Source organism: Protomyctophum parallelum (genome assembly GCF_964188405.1).
Source record: "Protomyctophum parallelum genome assembly, chromosome: 6".
Taxonomy (NCBI): domain Eukaryota; kingdom Metazoa; phylum Chordata; class Actinopteri; order Myctophiformes; family Myctophidae; genus Protomyctophum; species Protomyctophum parallelum.
This window is the reverse complement of record NC_139701.1, coordinates 40,788,498-40,811,138: the sequence shown is the minus strand read 5'-3', so window position 1 is coordinate 40,811,138 and position 22,641 is coordinate 40,788,498. Positions and strand designations below refer to the sequence as shown.

General features: G+C 41.9%; 1 protein-coding gene across 1 annotated transcript; it reads left to right on the top strand.

Annotated features, from left to right (window-relative positions):
• Positions 1 to 3,472: 3,472 nt before the first annotated feature.
• On the top strand, positions 3,473 to 17,288 carry LOC310859956 (uncharacterized protein; the record flags this gene model as incomplete). The annotated part of the gene is made up of 7 exons (XM_083766723.1): positions 3,473 to 3,929; positions 8,315 to 8,497; positions 13,200 to 13,395; positions 13,604 to 13,742; positions 14,136 to 14,789; positions 15,178 to 15,370; positions 17,002 to 17,288. 7 exons carry the CDS (start codon positions 3,473 to 3,475, stop codon positions 17,286 to 17,288), a joined length of 2,109 nt encoding a protein of 702 aa, XP_083622849.1.
• Positions 17,289 to 22,641: the final 5,353 nt, after the last annotated feature.

The following is a 22,641-nucleotide window of genomic DNA, read 5'->3' as shown; positions in this document are numbered from 1 at the left end:
GAAGCTTGACTCCATCTTGCAGTGACCCCACCAGACACACAGCGATACCTGAGCCTTTCCTGGAACCCGTATTCCATCGTCCGTGGATTCTCAATCTCAGCATTTGGAATATCAGGTTTCTTACATTTAATTTCTATAAGAAAATTAATTATATCAAGAAGAGGTCTGCACGTACTGCACACTATATGGCAGCTCACACGCTTGTGTGAGATTATGTGTCATGTCACAATACCTTCAAGCTCACACAGTGGTTTTGGTGTCCACCCATCCCTTGTGCACGTGGCAGTCTTTCTGACATCCGTGGCTTTGTAGCCTGTGCTACATGTATAAAATACAGTGTTACCCAACGTCCTCTTTTGTCCATACCAGTCATTAGTCAAAGCCACGCCAGTTTCAAGACGCGGATTGTTACATGTTATTTCTTGATGAGAAAGAGAATGACATGTTAGTGGGAATAGTTTGGAGTAAACCAAGGTTATAATATTAATAGTAATCCAAAACTTATAGATAGAAAATATAACTATAGTATCATAGAACAATCACTTTGCTCCTTGTGTAGCACATAGTCATTCAGTACTGTACCTTCACATACAGGTGATATTTCCCATTCTCCATGATGTAGGCAGGTAATCACTTTAGTGTCTTCACTGTGGCTACCAATAAAGTAACCCCTGTCACATATTACTGTTACTGTATCATCAGGTGAGAATACACGCCTGGCATCAGGTACATAACGGGTTCTCCATGGGACTGTATGTGACAGTGTACATGTCACAGCTGAAATGGTTGGGGAATCAAATGCGTTTTAAAACTTTAGTTTAGTTCCAATAAATAGGACCATGATGAACATAATTATTTGTCATACTTCAACAATTTAACAAGGTATAACTGAAAGACGTACTCACTAAGTTACTCATTCTCAATAAGATACTCACGGTCACACGAGGGTGTAGGAACCCAATAAGCTCTGGTACCGACTCGTGTACATTTTGAAGGTATCGGGCCCGGCCAAGAATGTTTGAACTTTCTATCACAGATAGTCCTCAGGGTTTGATCTTCATTATACTCGCCGATATTGTCAAGCACTCTTCCATTTTCAATAACTGGTGCTGTGCATTTGACCTCTGATGAAGCACGCACAGTCGCACACACGCACACGCACACAGACACACACACACACACACACACACCGGGAGTATTTATAATTCAACTACTATTTATCTGTGTTTTAAAGGGATTGTGACATTAAAAAAAAGGTTTTGGAATTGTTCTTATTTTCTTTAGGTTTTCTAATCTCAATTGCACCCAAAAAACATGAACTTTTAACATTCAGTAGATTTTCTGTGATCTGGGGTTTTCTGGCTCAAACAGGTGCTCTGATTTGCCGGCAGATTGTGATGTAAGATCCTGCAAATCCCATATATGTCAATGGGATTTGCCAGCAGATGTCACTGTTTTCACTGTTTTGCCTGTTTTCATTGTAGCTCAAAAGGCTTCCAAACCCCAAAGAAAATTTCAGACCACAGAAAATCCACTGAATGTTCAAAGTTCAGGTTTTTTGGGTGTAATTGAGGTCATAAAACCTAAAAGAAAAAAGATAAAGAAAAATAAATGAAAATGAATGTCATAAAACCTTTAATTGTGTATATTTATGTAGGCTATTGTCTCGTCTTGAATGTATTGCATTGACCCAAGGAAAGGGATTTTCCCTTGTGGATAATAAATGACATCTAATCTAATCTGCAGTAATCTATTTGTTCAAGTATAATTGATAATAGCATTCACGTTCACATTTAGAACCAGCCATTGTCCAAGCAGTAATTTGGAGAATCCCGCAAAGACAACATTCTTGTTATAATATAGGATACTAAATACCGTAATAAAAAGGAAAACACCCTCAGCACAGGTCTTACCTTCAGCTCTCACTAAGTTCAGACTAGTGTGTGCCCATATAAAAAAGAGACAGCTTTGCTTTATCACATGCATTTTTGCACGTTAAAACTTTAAACTGTGAGAACATTTACTGTGAGAACATTTACCCAAATCTGTCCTATTCCCTCCACCAGAGATTAAACATTACACCACTGCCTTGTGTCCCATATGATGAAGTCATCAGTTTGGATGGGCCAATGGAGCTGATTGTTTTTGTCTCCTTTAAGCCAAGCCTGGGGTGGTGGTGGCTCACGGGTAGAGCTAGTGGCTGGATGGTAACTGCAAGGTTGCCAGTTTGAACCCGGGCTTCCCCCAGAGTTAGCATCAAAGAGTCCTTGAGCAAGACACTGAACCCCTAATTGTAAATATTTTGATAAAGGATATTTTGATTCAATTCACAATGTGCTCAACTTTGCTTTGACAAAACAAATTCACGAGCAAATCAGGCTGGAAACCAGCCAAATCAAATTGACCCCCTTTTGGACTATTCCAGTAAAGGTTTGTTTGTCTTTTTCTTTTGGTAATCATTAGCAGTAAGCAGTTAAGTAATCAATCGATTCTGGATGAGTTGTTTTAGTTTTCTACCCCTGAGAAACTCCCGTGCCCGGAAAAGGTCCACTGCATGCTTTATCAGTGTGCTCGCTGCTCAGAGTAATTTGTTGTTAAAAATCATAGCATTTTGTCATCATTCATCATCATCATTTATTTAACTCACGACCATGATCACATGGTTTGGAGCACAGCTTCATAAAAGTATACAATCAATCAATCAGTTAGACACACATTGTATACAAGCAAGATGACTATTTATTGAATTAAACACACACCTTCACGAGGCATTGTGCCTGCCTGTGTAGAATTACGCAGAAGCGGGGATTGAACCCGGGCCTCCCACTCGCCAGACTAGAGCGCCAGCTCTACACGGCGCTCCGCACAGTGCGGAAAAGGCCCAGGAAGTTCTTTGCAGAAATCATAGGCCAGCTTTGATTCAGGGGTCTCCTGTCTGTAATCACACACCGCTCTAATATATACTGTAGGTTGACCGGTTCAACACATTACCTGTTAAAACATTACTAGTAATAAACTTGTCAATCACCACCCCAATGGAAGGGATAAGATGCAGAGTTTGTGACGATCGAGGTCCCAAGAGAAAGGCAAGCTTCAGAATGCTCTAATTGCATTATTAGGGGAAAGGCTCCCCTGTTTGGCCCACCCAACACATCATTATTAGGGGAAAGGCTCCCCTGTTTGGCCCACCCAACACATCATTATTAGGGGAAAGGCTCCCCTGTTTGGCCCACCCAACACATCATTAATAGGGGAAAGGCTCCCCTGTTTGGCCAACACATCAGCTTTGTGGATTGGTCAAGCTCAGTGACAATGACATCACAATTAACAACAGTGATGACATCACAATTAACAATATAAAGGGCATAATAGGTTAAAAACAATTAACCCCATATCCAATCAGACATGTAAACGCACACTTTGAAGATTGGCTGCCAGCTGTATTAATTGACCCCTTTGCTCGCGGATCGAAATGGAGAACATCTCTCCGGCCTCTGGCTCGGCGAACGCCGAGAGCCCAAACCCCGTCGCAGGCTCCGGCACGGCGAACTCTGCGGGCGGCGGAGACGCCGATCACAACAACAACGGCACCTTCGAATGCAACATATGCCTGGATGCCTCCAGGGACGCAGTGATCACCTTCTGTGGACACCTGTTCTGTTGGCCCTGCTTGCACCAGTGGCTGGAGACTAGACCCAACAGACAGACCTGTCCGGTGTGCGACGCCGGCGTCAGCAGAGACAGAGTCATACCTTTATATGGACGGGGGAGCACGGCCCAGGAGCACCCGAGACAAGGAATACCTCCGCGACCGCAAGGAGAGAGACTCGAGCCAGAGAACCGGGGTAGATTTCAAGGCTTTGACGACGGGATCCAAATGTCGGTGGGGATCGGTATTTTTCCGTTCATTGGGACCTCCTTCAACATCGGTAGACGACGTTCTGTGGCTGTCCCTGGGACGCCTCAACACTTGAATTTGAGGCTTTCTCTACTTTTCCTGCTCGTTGGTTTGACAATCATGTACTGCTATATCTTCTTGAACCATTTAAACCCTCTATACTTAGATTAATACTTAGTTGACTTGCGGTTGGCTCTGTGCCTGCATTGCGAATATTTTGGTGAAAATTCCTCTAAGAAAGGATGCTTCGGCTCGGATGGTTGAATAAGCAGCATGCATGGTAAAATATACTATTGTTGCCCCTATGACCAGGGCCGGTTCACAAATTGTGCATCTTTCGCATCACAGTCCTGGCAATCACAGATTCACTGGTTAGTTGAAACACATCACCTGAAATACATTTTTGTCTCCTTTTCTTCATGTATTCAGAATCTTAGATCCTGCCAGTAGAACTCCAAGTACTGACCTCATGACCTCACTGACCCCATGGACGTCATAGAGCCATGTAGGTCTTATTAGTGAGTCACAGGCTTTGTCACGGGGAAACCTGTGCCCTATAGGCCTATATATACACACATGCGAGCTCTGGTCCATAGCTCTAGCCTGCTTCTCTTCCTGTGCTCGCATGAGATGCAGACTCTGCTCTGTTACGGGAGGAAATATAAAGAACGTTTTACCTACTCACCAATACAAAGGCTGCTTGTGTTATTAGAAAGCCTACTTTCTTTAGTGGACGCACTCTGAGCCCCCTACCACACGTATAAAATGCACTTTTTGTCCAGAAAGGGATTTTCTTTTTTAGATTTTGAGTAACTAAAAGTTTTTTTTTTCCCGATCTGGCGACCGCCCTTGCGATCTGGCGACTGCCCTTACGATCTGGCGACCGCCCTTACGATCTGGCGACTGCCCTTACGATCTGGCGACTGCCCTTACGATCTTCGATCTTCATTTGGATTTCGCCCTTGCTACACTTTTGTGTGATGCTGTAGTGTGATCACATAGGGCGTGATTTACAAGCTAAAGTTAAGTTTATCTTAACTTTAACTTAACTAAAACGTAGAATATAAGGAGATAGGAGGTTTCTGCCCGACAGCAGCGACGATGTCTAAACACACACACCACCTCATATGAGCTTGTTGTATATCGGCTAGTTTGAGCGCGAGAGACGACTCACGCAACCAAGTATAAATCGGGCAATAGATTTGAAAAGACATACCATAATCACAAACACAAACAAATTGTCATTGTCTCTCTCACACACACACACACACACACACACACACACACACACACACACACACACACACACGTATGCGTACACACGTGTACACGCACGCGCGCGCGCACACACACACACACACACACACACACACACACACACACACACACACACACACACAGCCTCAGGGTGGTAACTGCATGTAAGGTTGCCAGTTCGAACCCGGGCTCCCCCAGAGTTAGTGTCGAACGTGACTCCTTGAGCAAGACACTGAACTCCTGATGTGCAAGTTGGTGCCTTGCATATGGTTTCCGCCGCCATTGGTGTGTGTGTGTGTGTGTGTGTGTGTGTGTGTGTGTGTGTGTGTGTGTGTGTGTGTGTGTGTGTGTGTGTGTGTGTGTGTGTGTGTGTGTGTGTGTGTGTGTGTGTGTGTGTGTGTGTGAATGGATGGGTGAATGTAATGCACAGTCCATGTAAAGCCATTTACCACACACAAATAAATTGAACAGAACAGAATGGAAACAAGGCATCTGCCCTGTGCTTATTAGTAATAATTTCGCCCAGTCTCTTTCACCATGACAGCCAACCCGCCATTTGATGTGTATGCAAAAAAACATCAAATCTGTGCCTGTTTTGCTGGGACCAGATTACACAAATGACCATATTTCTTACGTCATCATTGAGAGCTAGTCATACGTATACTATATACATAATCAGTAAAAATAAAATAGCAAATTGTGCCTGATCTGCTGGGTCCAGAGTAAGTGGTGTGTATATGTATGACTAGCTCTCAATGATGACGTAAGAAATATGGTCATTTGTGTAATCTGGTCCCAGCAAACCAGGCACAGATTTGCTGTTTTCTTGCATAAGCGTAAAATGGCGGGTTGGCTGTCACGGTTTTTGGCGCAAAGTAACCACAGTATACCGCTAATCAACTTACAACTACATACTCTATATAGTATATGTATGTATACGTATGTCTTACGTCATCATTTAGAGCTAGTCATACGTATACAATATAGAGGATACTATAAAATAGCAAATTGTGCATGATCTGCTGGGACCAGAGTACGTGGTGTGTATATGTATGACTAGCTCTCAATGATGACGTAATAAATATGGTCATTTGTGTAATCTGGTCCCAGCAAACCAGGCACAGATTTGCTGTTTTCTTGCATAAGCATAAAAGGGTGGGTTGGCTGTCACGGTTTTTGGCGCAAAGTAACCACAGTATACCGCTAATCAACTTACAACTACATACTCTATATAGTATATGTATATGTATACGTACGTCTTACGTCATCATTGAGAGCTAGTCATACGTATACTATATACATAATCAGTAAAAATAAAATAGCAAATTGTGCCTGATCTGCTGGGACCAGAGTACGTGGTGTGTATATGTATGACTAGCTCTCAATGACGTAAGAAATATGGTCATTTGTGTAATCTGTTTTTCTTGCATAAGCATAAAATGGCAGTTCCAATGGTAGCCTACTTTTAGCCTTTCATCATAATACAGCTCCTCGATTATTGTACAGTATTAGAGAGTCGTGTCCGTATTCTATTCTGTTCTTTTCCATTGATTGATTCATTGATTCATTGAAGTATTTATTAAAGGGATTGTGACATTAAAAAAAAGGTTTTGGAATTGTTCTTGTTTTTTTTAGGTTTTCTAATCTCAATTGCACCCAAAAAACTTGAACTTTTAACATTCAGTAGATTTTCTGTGATCTGGGGTTTTCTGGCTCAAACAGGTGCTCTGATTTGCCGGCAGTAAGTGACATCACTTACTGCAAATCCCATATATGTCAATGGGATTTGCCAGCAGATGTCACTGTTTCACTGTGTTGCCTGTTTTCATTGTAGCTCAAAAGGCCCAAAAAAACCCAAAGAAAACTTCAGACCACAGAAAATCCACTGAATATTCAAAGTTCAGGTTTTTTGGGTGTAATTGAGGTCATAAAACCTAAAAGAAAAAAGAAAAATAAATTAAAATGAATGTCATAAAACCTTTAACAACTGCAATAGGTACATTTCAAGCACAAATCAATACTTACACTGTGAGTGGACGATACCATGGCATTACAGTTGTTTACAATAGTCCACCATTGTCAATTAATCAGAACATTTAGAGACGTACAAATAGGCTTTACACAAAAGCCAAAAGCATAACTCTTTAATAACTAAAATATAATCTCATGTGAGAAACTATATACTGAGATGTAACAGTTTACAGCGGTCGAAAGTACTTGCGCGCTCTGCTTGCGCACTAGTTGGCCATTTATGGCCTACTAGTGTGCAACAAGCAAGTATGCAGTGCAGTTCTAGTTGAGTCTGTAATGAAAAGGAGCCACCAGCAGGTGGCAGCACGTTCACTATGACCCGGAACTCCATTGCATTGTTGTTGTTATAGCTCTATGCTATGAGACACACAGAGAGCTAATGGGCTCAGTCTGTCAAGCACTGAAAGCACATGTTCCGATTGTTTTCATATTTAAATTAATCCCGCAAATCATGGCTTTTGATTTGCAAACACTGAGGTCCTTCGTCAACGAGCGGCTCTGTGCAGCCGCCGAAGAGATCTTTGTGGTGGTTGAAAGAATCATAACAGAATATGATGCTCAAGCTTTCAGCTCCAAACAACAGATTGAGCAGCAACAGAGAATCATGGATGTGGTTTTAAAACCTGACATCAGTTTACACCGAACAGGTTGGGGTGGACTCGTATAGTTTAACAAATCAAACTTTAATTTCATGGACCCCCATGTCATTAGCCTACAGTCCTGTAAAGTGTAAAGCAGGGAAGGGTCTATTTGGAGACACTCCTCTAAGATTTATTTCATGTTTGTCCTATTCTCCGTATACATGTCCAGTCCACACACAGTAACAGTAGAGTTACAGTAAGTGCCACTGAACATGGGGAGGGGGGGGGAGGTTAGTCACAATCGGCTATTTCAACTATTCATTTATAAAGTACTTAAATATGTGCTGTTTGCCATAGCTGCCCTGTCCACTCTTTTTTTTTTTACAAAGCCCAGCAGAAATGATTTTTTTATTCATAATGTCCAACGACAGAAACACAATTAAATCGTTCAAATAAAATCGGCAAGTAAAATAAAATGTCATAATCGTGACCGCCATGTTTGCTCTTGGCTAACGTTTGCTGCATCTTCTCATCCTCTTATCTATAGAGTGTTCCCCTGACCAGCAGGAGAGGAACCCCAGTGGTCTGGTCCGGGAGGAAGCTGAGAGGAGCCCCAGTGGTCTGGTCCAGGAGGAACCAGAGTGTCCACAGATTAAGGAAGAGCAGGATGACCTTCTTCAAAGAGAAGCCGATGATGATGATGATGGGTCAGCGTCGACAATAGGACTGGGTATTTCCAACAACCTCACCATCGATACGTACTGTATATCACGACACAGTTTCCAAATCAATTTGAAAAACTTAGTTGATAACATTTAAACAAAAAGTAAGGGCCAAAAATAAATTACGTTTTGATGGATAAATGCAAAAATATTTAATCATAATGTATCATATAACTGTCGGGCGGATACAGATGCTGATGTTAAAGCCATGTCTCACACAGCATTTCCTGCCGTATCGATATGGTATCACTATATGGTATTGATATCACCTGGTACCGTATTGATATGGTATGGTATTGATATCACCTGGTACCGTATCAATATGGTATGGTATTGATATCACCTGGTAGTGGTACCGTATCAATATGGTATGGTATTGATATCACCTGGTACCGTATCGATATGGTATGGTATTGATATCACCTGGTACCATATCGATATGGTATCACATTCACTATGGTATTGATATCACCTGGTACCGTATCGATATGGTATGGTATTAAATTAATTTATATGCTCATTGCTCATGCTATATGCAGCATTAATATGCTCCAAAAGATAACTTTTATTGACGGCGTTTCGAGCATTTTTTACAGTCTATGGCTCAAACTCAAGATGTCAGTGATCCACCCACTTAAGTAGACACCCACGGGTCACGTTACTAGTCAGTGGGTGGAACTAACACTACATGGTCATTAGATCAAATACTGAAATATCATTAAAAACAGTGTTACACATTTCTCAAATCCACCACAGTGGAGTAAGACAAAAGGACATCATGATTATTAAAGAATCTAAAACAGTGATTCACATAATCAGGTATTATTAATTAGGCAACAATTCAAATATATACAGCATACAATAAAGAAATTACAAAAAGTGGCTGATGGGGAAGTCCTCGTTCATTCCCTTAGGGGACATTGTATTTAGGGTGTAAATTCACGCTGTAACAATATTCTATTTAGATCCCCTCCTCGCCTGGGGCATTTAACATGTTCAATCCCCTGGTATCTAAGAGTGGCCACAGTGTGATCGGCCAGAAAATGCATTGCAACCGGGCTTTTTGGATCTTGGTTGCAGATGCTGCTTCTATGTTCGGACATGCGTGTCTTTAGAGCCCTGTTGGTCTTGCCAACGTATCCTAGTCCACATGGGCATTTGAGTAAGTATATCACATTTGTTGTTGTACAGGTTATGGTGCCCTTGATGTCAAAGTTTTTGCCCGTGAGTGGGTGCGTAAAAGTGTGGCTCTTAGTGGTGAAGTTGCATTGTGCGTACCTGCCGCATTTATAATTGCCATCAGGGATTTGAGTCAAAAAATTTGAATCTGGCGGGATAGGAGTGAGATCTGATTTTACAACAGTTTGTCTGATATTGGGAGGACGTTTGTAAAAAACCCTAGGTGTTTCTTTAAAAGTATTGGCCAGTTTGGGGTCGCTGCTAAGGATGTACCAATGTTTTTTTATAGCACATTCAAATTCTTTTTTCATTCAAAAAATTCAAATTCATTTTTTTGACAATCAGGAAATCGATAAAAATGTATTGGAGTTCATGAAAGTTGAATACCCTGTCACCCCAGTCATATACACACTGCCCAAAATCCACAAACGCCTTGAATCGCCTCCAGGCAGACCCATTGTCTCCTCAATCGGGTCGCTCACAGAGAAAATCTCCACATATGTCGATCATTTTTTAAAACCACATGTCACTTCTCTCCCAGCCTATATAAGAGACTCCATGGACATGATTAACACCCTAAAGAATGTGGGGGATATTGAAGAAGTTATCATGGTCACTTTGGATGTTGAGAGCTTATATACCTGTATACCACACACAGGGGGATTGCAAGCGCTCACCTACTATATGAACCAACGTGAAACCCTCTCACCCAGTACAAACTGCATCAGAGAGCTGGCCGAATTAGTTTTAACAAGGAATTTCTTCATGTTTGAAAATGATTATTATCTCTTAACACGTGGCACTGCAATGGGAAGTCGTATGGCCCCTAATTACGCAGGCCTCTATATGGGCCTTTTTGAACAAGATTAAAATGTTGAGCCCAATAATCCCTTCCTAACCCATATACAACTTTGGCGACGCTATGTGGACGACATTTTACTACTATGGAGCGGCAGTGAACAGGATCTAAAAAAGTTTTTCGACTATATCAACTCCTGTAATGAATCACTGAAATTCACTATCACCTTTGACAAAAAGGAAATCAGTTTTCTGGACATACAGTACGCATCATACGCAACGGCAAAGGTTTCAAAACAGACGTCTATAGAAAACCCACAGACAGTAATGCCTTGCTCCGAACTGACAGCTTCCATCCGCTACCACTGAAACGCAGCCTTCCGATAAGTCAACATAGCCGCATGAGGAGACTCTGTAGTGAAGACGCAGATTACAAAACACAGGCAGATATCCTAGATGCGCGCTTCAGAAGCAGAGGCTATCCAGACGAATGGCTAAAAAAGGCACGCGACAGATTCAGCGACTGTACACAAGAGGAGGTTCTTCAATCAAAACGGGACCCCCCCCTCAAGTAACGGTCCTCTATGCATTGTGCAATACTCAGCCCTGGGAAAATAATTTGAATGTGCTATAAAACAACATTGGTACATCCTTAGCAGCGACCCCAAACTGGCCAATACTTTTAAAGAAACACCTAAGGGTTGTTTACAAACGTCCTCCCAATATCAGACAAACTGTTGTAAAATCAGATCTCACTCCTATCTCGCCAGATTCTAACTTTTTGACTAAAATCCCTGATGGCAATTATAAATGCGGCAGGTACGCACAATGCACAATGCAACTTCACCACTAAGAGCCACACTTTTACGCACCCACTCACGGGCAAAACCTTTGACATCAAGGGCACCATAACCTGCACAACAACAAATGTGATATACTTACTCAAATGCCCATGTGGACTAGGATACGTTGGCAAGACCAACAGGGCTCTAAGGCTCTGTATATATTTGAATTGTTGCCTAATTAATAATACCTGATTATGTGAATCACTGTTTTAGATTCTTTAATAATCATTTTGTCTTACTCCACTGTGGTGGATTTGAGAAATGTGTAACACTGTTTTTAATGATATTTCAGTATTTGATCTAATGACCATGTAGTGTTAGTTCCACCCACTGACTAGTAACGTGACCCGTGGGTGTCTACTTAAGTGGGTGGATCACTGACATCTTGAGTTTGACCAGATGAAGAGCCTTGGCTCAAAACGTCGTCAATAAAAGTTATCTTTTGGAGCATATGAGTGTGCGGGTTCCCTTCTCTTTTCATATGTTACTTTTTGAACCCAGCACCTCCATGAAGTGATGTGCGTATTTTTCTATAGTTTCTGTATGGTATTAATTTAACCCACCCCTAGTTGACATTACTAGACAGGAAGGCAAGGGGCAACACTTTCTCAGATACAAAAAAAACAAACACTTCTTTGTTACTGCTTATCAAAAAATGCTTGATGTTTCATGTTACACGTGATAGGTTGCTATTATACCAGGGGGGCAGTCAGACAGATATTTTGTGAAGCCACTAAGGAAATGAAAGTTCATATATGGCCTGTTGTGGCGCTGTCATTGGGCCCAAAAGAACCCATAGCCCCATAGAAGTCCATGTATTTGGGCCCAACTTCACCTAGACTGTATTACCTTAATAAACATGGTCATGAATACTTTCTGCTTCCAGTCACTAGTTTAAAGTCTCATTTCTAATGTCATAATATTCTTTTTGGAAAATTATGGTCCCATTTATTAAAAAAATGACCATAAAGTCGCGTATGTTCTGAGGGGCGTGGCTACCGTTACAGTCTATGATCGGGATTCCCCTCCCACTCGAGTCAAAATAAAAACCAACGGAGAAGAAGGGGGGAAGTCCCGCCTCGTTGTCTGTGCCAGCCAATGGCCAGCTGGGCCCAAACGGATCTAGAAAGATGGCGACTTACAGTGCAAGGAATAACAGGCTTCATTTTACGTCCATGTTAGACCCGGAGAACGCTTTGTCCATATTTTTTACAGTCTATGTATTATACACAATACTACTGTATATACTACCAATTTCTATGGGTCGCGAGTACATAATGTCCTTTTTTCTGTTTCCTACATGAAAAAAGAATAGAAAAGATTTTGATAACAGGGTGCAGGCAATGCATGTATGTAAGGGCGGCTGTGGCTCCTAGTGCAGGTCGACCGGCGGTTCGAATCCCGGCTCCTCCTGTCTACATGTCGAAGTGTCCTTGGGCAAGACGCTGAACCCTACATTGCCTCAAATGAGTTGGTCGGTGTGAGCTCGCCACCAATGGTTTGTGAATGTGGGAAATGGGGACACTGGCGTCGACCTCCCAATGTATGAACCACTGTATAGTGCTTTGAGCACTTGGAAAAGCGCTATAAAGAAATTATGCAATTTATTTTGTCAACACACGTTATTTATTTTTGGTTGCACAGCCATCTCTTTGGGTTCTGCTGAACACAGCGTCGAAGGAAAGAAATGTAGTATATATAATATATATGAAGTATGAATGAACCAGAAACTATTACCCTCATTATTCAACCGTTGATGTGTCCTTTTGTATTTATATGCATCCGAGATGCAGGGCACACGCCAAGTGACATCACCAAAGTGTTCTTATTACCGTAATTACCATTTATTTGCTCTCTGTTGACATTAGCTCCTCTTCCCTCCTTCTAGACCTCCTACTCCTACCCGTGTGTAAAGAGGATTTCCCTGAACAGCAGGAGAGGAGTCCCAGTCTGGTCTGGGACGAACCAGAGCCTCCGCAGATCAAAGAGGAACAGGAGGAACTACTTCTAAGACCGGAGGAGGCTGATGGGTCAACTTCGGCATCACTTGATAGAAATGCAAAGGGAGAACAACACTCTTTCAGGTAAAAAAAGAAATAAAATCACTTGTTTTACCTACGTATATCTACAAATAATGTTGATGTTTTTGGTCTGACCACCATCAGACAAGTTTGCTGACGTGTCACTTTTGCACTGCTTATTCCGTATATATTACGGAACTCACCTATTGGCTCATTCCTGCAGCAATATCGTGTGATATTGCTTAATATAATTGATAAATATGAAAGACAGGTGCCTGGAGTGCCCATGTGACCAATATGAACCCCAGAAAGAAGTTTCAGCATGTGGTTATTGTGGCCATGCCCCTGGCCAACACATACATGAATCAACACCACCACCTGAGACACCAGCAGTCTCCAAATTTGATCGGGTATGTTTCCTTTTATATTCTACAGAAGCATCTGTTTTAAAAGACCGGTACATTTGTTTGTTTTATCAGAATCAGTTATTGTTGTGACTTCACACAGGGGAGCAAAGTACTGTTCTCCACAACTCATGGTGCTTCACATTTAAAAACAATAGACATGTTCAAAAAGAGGCAAAGCTGTTTAAAAACATTAAAAAGTAGAGAGAGCAAACAACATTCGTAAAATAAAGTTGCTGATCCATTCAAAGTGCAATATAGATAAAGTGCTATTCATCTCTTAAGATGTTGGTTTTGTGGGCAGTATATGGCGAGCATTCAAGTTTAATTTATACATTTCAATTATTTGGCACTTTGATTATGCTGTATACCAAACAATGGTTGTGTTTCATTTCACAGCTTTCAGAGAAAAGGAAGCTTTCGCTCGGTTGGCACCCACATCCCAAGTCTGCAAAGACCCTTTTCCTCAACAAAATCCTACCAGCCTTTTATCAGGCATCTTATCCAGTGTGCAACGACAAACTGTTTCAGAAAGACCTAATGCTGGAAAGAAATAGGTCTTTCAAAATAACAAAGACACTTGACCATGTAGAAGCCGTGATAGAGTTTGTATGCGGCCCAAATCCCGCTGCCGGTGGCCGTTTTCTCCAGACCGGGTTCAAGATGAAAGGCAAGCACGACATTATCACCTGTCGGCAAAATATAGAGAAGCTTGAGAAGATTCCACCAAGCCTTGCAGAAGAAATGGCCCGTGTAGAGGAGCATGACAACAGCCTCCTCCAAACGGATGGGCTTCATCTGAGGCCGGGGCAGGCGAGCAGGAGAGCGTTAAATGCAAAGATGAAGGCCAGGATAAAGAGACTCCGCTCCAGGGCAGAGAGTGCTGTGAAAAGGTTGGAGGCCGCGCGGCAAAGATTACAGACATTCTTTGTCAGCGACGCTGACGACAGTGGCCCGCCATCACGCTTCAAGAGGATGAAGAAGCAGTATAAGAGGAAGGCGATCAAGAAGAAGGCCCAGCGGACGAAGAGGCGCGAAGAAGAACTGATACAGGTATTGTACTGATTGTCTCCACCAGGCCGAAGGCAGGGGGAGAGAGTATGGTGTGTGTGTGTGTGTGTGTGTGTGTGTGTGTGTGTGTGTGTGTGTGTGTGTGTGTGTGTGTGTGTGTGTGTGTGTGTGTGTGTGTGTGTGTGTGTGTGTGTGTGTGTGTGTGTGTGTGTGTGTGTGTGTGACACTGTGTGTGTGTGTGTGTGTGTGTATTTGTCAGCAGTTTTGTCAATAGTTTGTCAGGCATGCATACATACAGTACGCACGCGCACACACACACACACACACACACACACACACACACACACACACACACACACACACACACACACACACACACACACACACACACACACACACACACACACTAAAGTTCTATCCATCTTCTCAGGACCTTTTCCCTGAGGCCTCGCCAGATTTCACCATCACAGCCGACATGGTGGTGGTACAGAAGCTAGCAGCAGTGACCCACATGCAGGGAACCCGCCTCTGCAGTCTGCTGCAGAGGCTGCAGGCCACCGAGGAGGCATGCGCACTCATCACAGACAACCTGGGGGAGGCTGGCAGGAGAGGGTTCCAGGAAGGTTAGTTCGTTTTTGACCTGGGAACGATTCTACAAATATCTTCTAAATCCTGACAGTTTTCTGAAAATCCCTATGTTTATATTTCTATGTCAGTGGTTCTCAAGATTATAATTGGCTGCCGACACCCACCTGAAAATATGTTCATATGCTCAGAAGCAAGGATTTGAGTTAAAAACGTTCGCTCTGAAAGAATATATATTCAAAGATGTGCACTAGCTTGTAGATCTGCTATTTTTCAATAGCTAAAGTATAACATAATGCTTTAAAACACCAAAAGGGGTTCCCGCCCAAAATGGGTTAAGTGTGCCTATTAGTCAAAGTATGACTTTCGTTATGTAAACACCTGTGGATTTGCTGTACGATATGACAATACGTGTAATTAGGGCCGGGACTAATTGCGATTAATTGCGATTAATTAACTACAGAAAAATTAATGCATTAAAAAAAATAACGCATTTTAATCGCACTATTTTTTTCACCGCGGAACGTTGTCACTGGACAGTTTTCAGATGGACCTGCGCACCAAGTGTCCGTGTCCTCTTCAGACAATAACACCACCAGACAGACACCGCAGACAGTTCACCAGACTGGGGGAAGCCGCTGAGATCACTTTGCTAGTTTGCTTGTCCCCGTGGATTGGAAATAGGATTTAAAAGGCTATCCGATGGTATCGTGGATTACAGCACAGTTGTGTGCAATTATTCAATAAATAATTATTACCCCTATTACTACAAAAACAATGTTTTATTGCTTAAACTTATGTATTCACTATTCATTGATTCACTAATACAGGGATTTTCAACTGATTATGAACCAGGGACCACCACCCTGACTGAGAATCAACCTGGGGACCACTGTTGTGTTCCCCTTAACAGCCATTATGTATTTTATATATATATATATATATATATTATATATGGGCACATTTCCTATTCCTAATAATGGTGACTCAACCAGTCAATCTTGAACCCCTACCATGAAATGTTCTATGAGCAGGGCCTGGCTGTAAACAAGTTCTTTCTTGAGCTTAGTCCAGTTACCCTGGGTAAACATAGTACCTTTCCTTTCCCGTACAGTGTGAGGGGCATACACTTTCCCGTACAAGTCAACTGTGGAATTTCCTGACATCCAACTTTCCAGTAAATGTAAACATTAAACATTGTAAACATTGACATGTCAGTTAGAGTCACCTATTTGTGCAAATAAAGGCACTTGTCACAGCATCGGAGCCCACCGTGTGCGAGCGTCTCCGAGCGTATATACTATCACCGCTCGGCACCTGCCCAAGTTTGGGTTGGATGTGCATGTTTTTGTACTTTTTTTGTGTAACATTGACGTGTCATCATACATCACCAGGTCATTTAGTGCACTCTGTTTCACAACTTTGCATGGTCAGGGACCACATACAATACCTTCACGGACCACCAGTGGTCCACGGACCACCTGTTGAAAACCTCTGAACTAGTATACCAAAATCCATTTGAAAAAATGGCTCTCACAGTTCTTGGGTGAAATAATGATATGCGATTAAAATGTGATTAATCTAGATTAATTAACTACAAAGCCTCTGATTAATTAGATTAATTTTTTTAATCGAGTCCCAGCTCTACGTGTAATCCTTTATGTCGCAGGTCTTCGGGCTCTACATGCAGAGTGCAGTGGAGACTGTGCTTCGGCAGACTGCCCCTTTTATGAACGTGCTGCTGGCGTCTTCCGCAGCCTCGGGGGTCAGACGCACCGGGCGGTGTACGCTCCCTCGCATACCGGTTTGCCACAGCTGTCCGTGACGGAACTGGAAGTGGACGTGTTGGAGGAGATGGAGTTCACCCCAGAACTGGCAGCTCTCGTTAAAGCAGGCTGCTTCGACGAGGAAGCAGCCGGTGTTGTGCAAGGGGCCAGTGAGGCGCTCCAACGTTGAAGCACTGGGCCCTAGTGGTAAGAGGAAGGACTGCAGGCGGAGTCGTGGATCCATGAGGAGGAAACCCCGTGCAGCTGGGCTTTAACATTGAGCGCTCGGTTGCACTTCCGCATTGGACCACCAAAATGTGGCGGTCCAATGCGGAAGTAGACGTTTTGAGACGGTCCTTCCGGGTGCTTCAAAACGCCACTGAGCAACTTCCACTGACATGAATAGCGGAGGGGGCGGAGCTTCGCGCCAGATCAGTCTCTATCCTTCTTTATACTCTATGGTGTTGTGAGAGCAGTGGTGGAAAATAACTAAGTACATTTACTTTGTACTGTACTTGGGGACCTGGAGGAGGTTGCACCACCTCGCACTAAGTTCAAACATAGCCTAGTAATTGCGTAAATGGCCTTTACGTCAAGACTTATGCATTACTAAAATGTAAGCTGTTGCACCACACAAATTAGTTATGACTTATCTCTAAGTAACAACTAAATATTTACGTATGTGGCAGCACTAAGTCCTAGGAGCAGTCTACTAACTTTGTTATCATGGTTGACCGGGTTGATTTAGTCAACGCATTCATTCAATATAACGAAAGACCCCGTCCTCACCAACGCGTTTTGCAAGACCGACTATACCCGCTTGATATTTATGATGATGTTGACATATTTGCCAGATTCCGTTTTAAAAGAGACGGCATTATTATTTAAATACAATGCATTTATCATTCCTGTAAATATATCAAACAATCTTTGCAGTAAACAATGTCTGATAAATAAATAAATATCAACATCTCATAAATACATACATTGACAAGATAACGTTTACTTCCTAGTGTAGAAACCGCTCGTTTTCATTGGATCCGGGAGCTATGACGTCATTTTAATAGATTTTATACGACTTCACATTATTTTAGGAACAGTCTAGGCACTACTAGTTACGTTATGCCTTAAACAGTCGTGGTGCAACACACTTTAGTAAGCCACTAGTTACAAACTAACTAGTAGTTACTAAGCCTCTAGTAAGGACTTTACTCCACAACTTAAGACAGAACTTACGTTCTGGTGGTACGATTCAGAAATCATGACAAATCTGAAAAACCTGTTTCTGTGTCAGTGGTTCTCAAACTATTTCATGTCAAGGACCCCTAGAATTATATGTATTTGACCGCTGACCCCCATCTGAGAATATGTAGTTCCAGAGACCCCCCCCCCCCAGAAGCAAAGATTTGAGTTAAAAACATTAGCTCTGAAAGAATATATATTCAAAGATTTGCGACACATTTGAACGATTTCTCAAAAATAGCAGACCTACAAGCTCGTAAGTTCCGCGCTATATGAGCTTGTAGATCTGCTATTTTTGTGCAATTTTGTGCAATTTTGAGGTAATTGTACTTTACTGGAGTAATTCCAACTTCCAATACTTTTACTTCTACTCAGATCCAAATATTGTACTTTTACTCCACTACATGTACAGTATTTGAAAACTTTACTTACTAGTTACTTTGTGGATTTTGATTATTTATTACAAAACAAAAAATTAATAAATACACATTTCGGCCATTTTAAAATAGCAGATCTACAAGCTCACAGTGCATCATTGTGACTACTTTCTACACCACTGTGAGAGAATGTATGATGATGGCGTGACTCTCAATCTATGTATTTTATTTGCATTCCTCCTTGTTTATTGGGGTATTGATATTGATAGTAGGCGTGTCTCTTCCTCTGTGCAGATTGTGCTTCAGTAGCTGTCCTCCTCCGTTTGCTTCGTCCACTATAAGATGGGCATAATTGTTCTGATTGTCTTAATATGGCTGTTAAATAGCCTGGACTGATCACTATGTCGGAGGTCCTCAAACATTTTAATTACATGACTTTATAGCACATTTATCTCATATTATGATATGTAAATATTGAATATTACAGTTTAACCACTCTGGGGGGAACAATCACCAAAAATAGCAGATCCACAAGCTCACGTGTCGGCAACGCAACACGTGAGCTTGTAGATCATCTCTTTTTGGGGAAGAGATTTGGTGTAGATTGAAAAGAATGCAAGTACAGTGCAAGTAATAAGTATACATCTACGTGGTTATAGTGATACATCCAAATATTCTGAGCCACCGCTGGACTTGCATCACAGCACCCTAGGGTGCCCCGGCCGGCACGGCAGCACCCTATAGGGTCCCCCGGACGGCATGGCGGCACCCACTTTGGGAAACCCTGCACTTATATTTTTGTTTTTGAGTGGGGCAACCATAGGTTGCAGCACTCCAATGCCCAGCTTTTGTCTATATATATATATATATATATATATATATTTTTTTTTTTAAAGACCACTCTCAAACACAGATGTCTGCAATTCGAAAATGGCCCTCTCTACATGTTCTGATTAATTGAAAATGGTGGACCCTATTGTAAACAAGTGTAATGCTTTATGGTGTCCACAGTAACAGTCTTTGTATTGAGTTTGAAATGTATTCTGCAAACTGTTAATAAATACTTCAATCAATCAATCAATCTGTGGAAAGTATGTGTCCTCTTTCAAGTGAATGGCACAACTTCATGATCACTGGACATAATGCTCATACAGACTTCTAGATACTTTATTAGACATTTGCATAAAAGCAGAGGAATTCTTAGAGCGCAGCTTCCAGAGTCTGCCTTAAAATAGATGAATACAGATTTTTTTTTAAACAGAAAGAACATATACAGTGTATGATATATGATATGATATAGTACTTTATTGTCAGTTCACACATATACTGTATAACACAAAGAACAGGACAATTTACATACATACATAAAGACATGAGCAATATCCACCGCTTAGATTATCCTGTGGCTACTACATCTCCTGATTAAGCCTCAAGGTCGACTGGTAGACAAAGGACCTCTTTAGTCTGACCTTATTGTATGCTGGTACACCATATCTCCTTCCTGAAGGTAGCAACCTATATTCTCCATACAACACATGCTTAGTATTCGAGGTGATATTCCTTGCTAACCTTAGGATGCTGTTATCATATGTGGATGTATAAAGTTTCTGAAGTTGTTGTCCAACAATCTTTGAACAAATGTTCAGTTGTTGCAGCATGTGACTTTAGGGCTGCAGACAAACATCCATACCAGGTGGTACTACAGTACTGAAGAACACTCATAATAACAGAAGTGAAAAACAAGAGAAGAATCCGTCTACTAGCACCGAAGGATCTTAGACGGCGAAAGAAGTAGATTCTTTGTTTTGTTTTCTTACACACTGAATCAATCTGATCTTTCCATGACAATAGGTGGTCTATTACTACTCCTAGGTATTTGTACGAACATACCTGGTTGTTCGGTTCACCATGAATAGTAATGGGGGATCTGTGTATCTCTGGTGGTGTACCAAAAACAATCTCTTCTGTCTTTTTTGTGTTAATGATGAGAGCGTTGTTATCACTCCATTCAACCACCTTATTTACTCTGTGTTGGTGCAGTCCAGGATCACTGGAACTATCTAGGAGAGAAATCAAAACTGTATGATCTGAGTATTTTAGAATGTATTGGTCTGGTGTGTCAGTGCGACATTCAGACAGGCATTCCTCAATACGACAGCTGTCAGTATAGAGGGTGAAAAGTACAGCTGAGCTCACACAACCCTGGGGAGCACCAACATTAGTAGTTAATGCTGATGAGAGGGTTGTGTTCACTTTCACCCTCTGTACTCTGTTAGTAAGAAAAGAAGCATACCAGTGAATTAAGTATGGATTCAGTTCTAACTGTACCATTTTTGACACTAGTATATCAGACTGTATTGTGTTGAAAGCTGAAGAAAAGTCTAAGAATAGCACTCTCGCATGATTCTTATTTGACTTATCTAGGTGTTTTATAATTAAGTGGACCAGTGTCACAACCGCATCCTCTGTACCGCAACCCTTTTTATAGGCAAACTGACTGGGGTCGAATTTGTCTTTGGTTATACTGACAAGATGTTGTAACAGTATTCTTTCAAGTGATTTCATAATCACTGAAGTGAGAGCTATGGGTCTATAATCCTTATGTTCTTTTGGACATTGGATTTTGGGTAGTGGTTTTATGTGTGAGGTTTTCCAAGACAGGGGAATTGTGTGTGTGTCTACAGAGGTTTGGAATATTGGTTGCCACACTGGAGCCAGCTCAGATGCAAAGTGTTTGAGGAGAAAAGCACTGCATTTATCTGGCCCATTAGCTTTCCTTGTGTTAGTACACTGAAACACTTTCCTTACATCCTCTTCAGTGATGGTAATTCTGTCTGAGGGGGCAGGTGTTACAGCCTTGAGTATTTCAGTACACTTTAAGGAATTGTCCAATGATTCAAAGGTGTAGGTGGTACAAATGGAAGGGTGCATGTTTGTCTGGCCAGAAATTAACAAATACATAGTCTGAACTCCGACAAAATAGGTACTTTATATAGAACTCCAGACATCATGACTAAATGGAACATGTTAGAATTGTTTTGTTTTAACTATCAAATATGGGATGAAAAAACAATAAAAGCAAGGCAGACTGCCACATGCAGTGCCAGGTTTGGATGTGCTTGGAGTTGTGGAGCTTTGACCTCCCTACGCGTCCTACAAATGGGCCTTGAGCTTGTCTGGAGGTCCTAGCAGGGGGAGTGGAGCTACTATCAACGATGCGCCAGGCAGGGGGAAGGAAGGTCCTCTGACACCGAGCGCGGAGCTTCTGGAGTGGACACACATGGAGCGGTGAGGGAGGAAGGGGACACCCGCCTAACCAGCCAGATGCCGCTGCAGATCACCCTCACATCCAAAAGCACACACCCATCCCCCAGGTATATATGCCTCTGAATGTTCCTACCCTATCTTCCACGGTGTTATTGTCAATTTCAAAATATATAAACAATACACAAATTACATTGACCGTCTCACATACAAAGTGAAATGGAGTTTGTGCACGCATGCACGCACGCGCACACATTGATGTACGATGATAAGAGCGCCCCTCGCTTCACATGGGTGTGATTTAAAAACATATATCTATGGCTACAGTACAGCTGTTGAGAATGAGTTTGACACTAGCACAGTACAGTGAGTGCAGTAACAATTCAGACGAGTCTGATTATTGTTATCATTATTACAAGTTAGGTTGTCATAATATTCTAATGTAAAGTTAGATAAGAGAGTATCAACTGAGTCAAATACAACCCCCCTCCCCCCAGGACTGGAGTGGTTAAACCAGGCTACAAAAAAATGATGAATCTGATTAATTCAATATCCCATGGGGTAAATCCTCTTAGCAGACCTTGTATTGAATTGTACTTTTCTGATTGATTGATTGATTGATTGATTGATTGATTGATTGATTGATTGATTGATTGATTG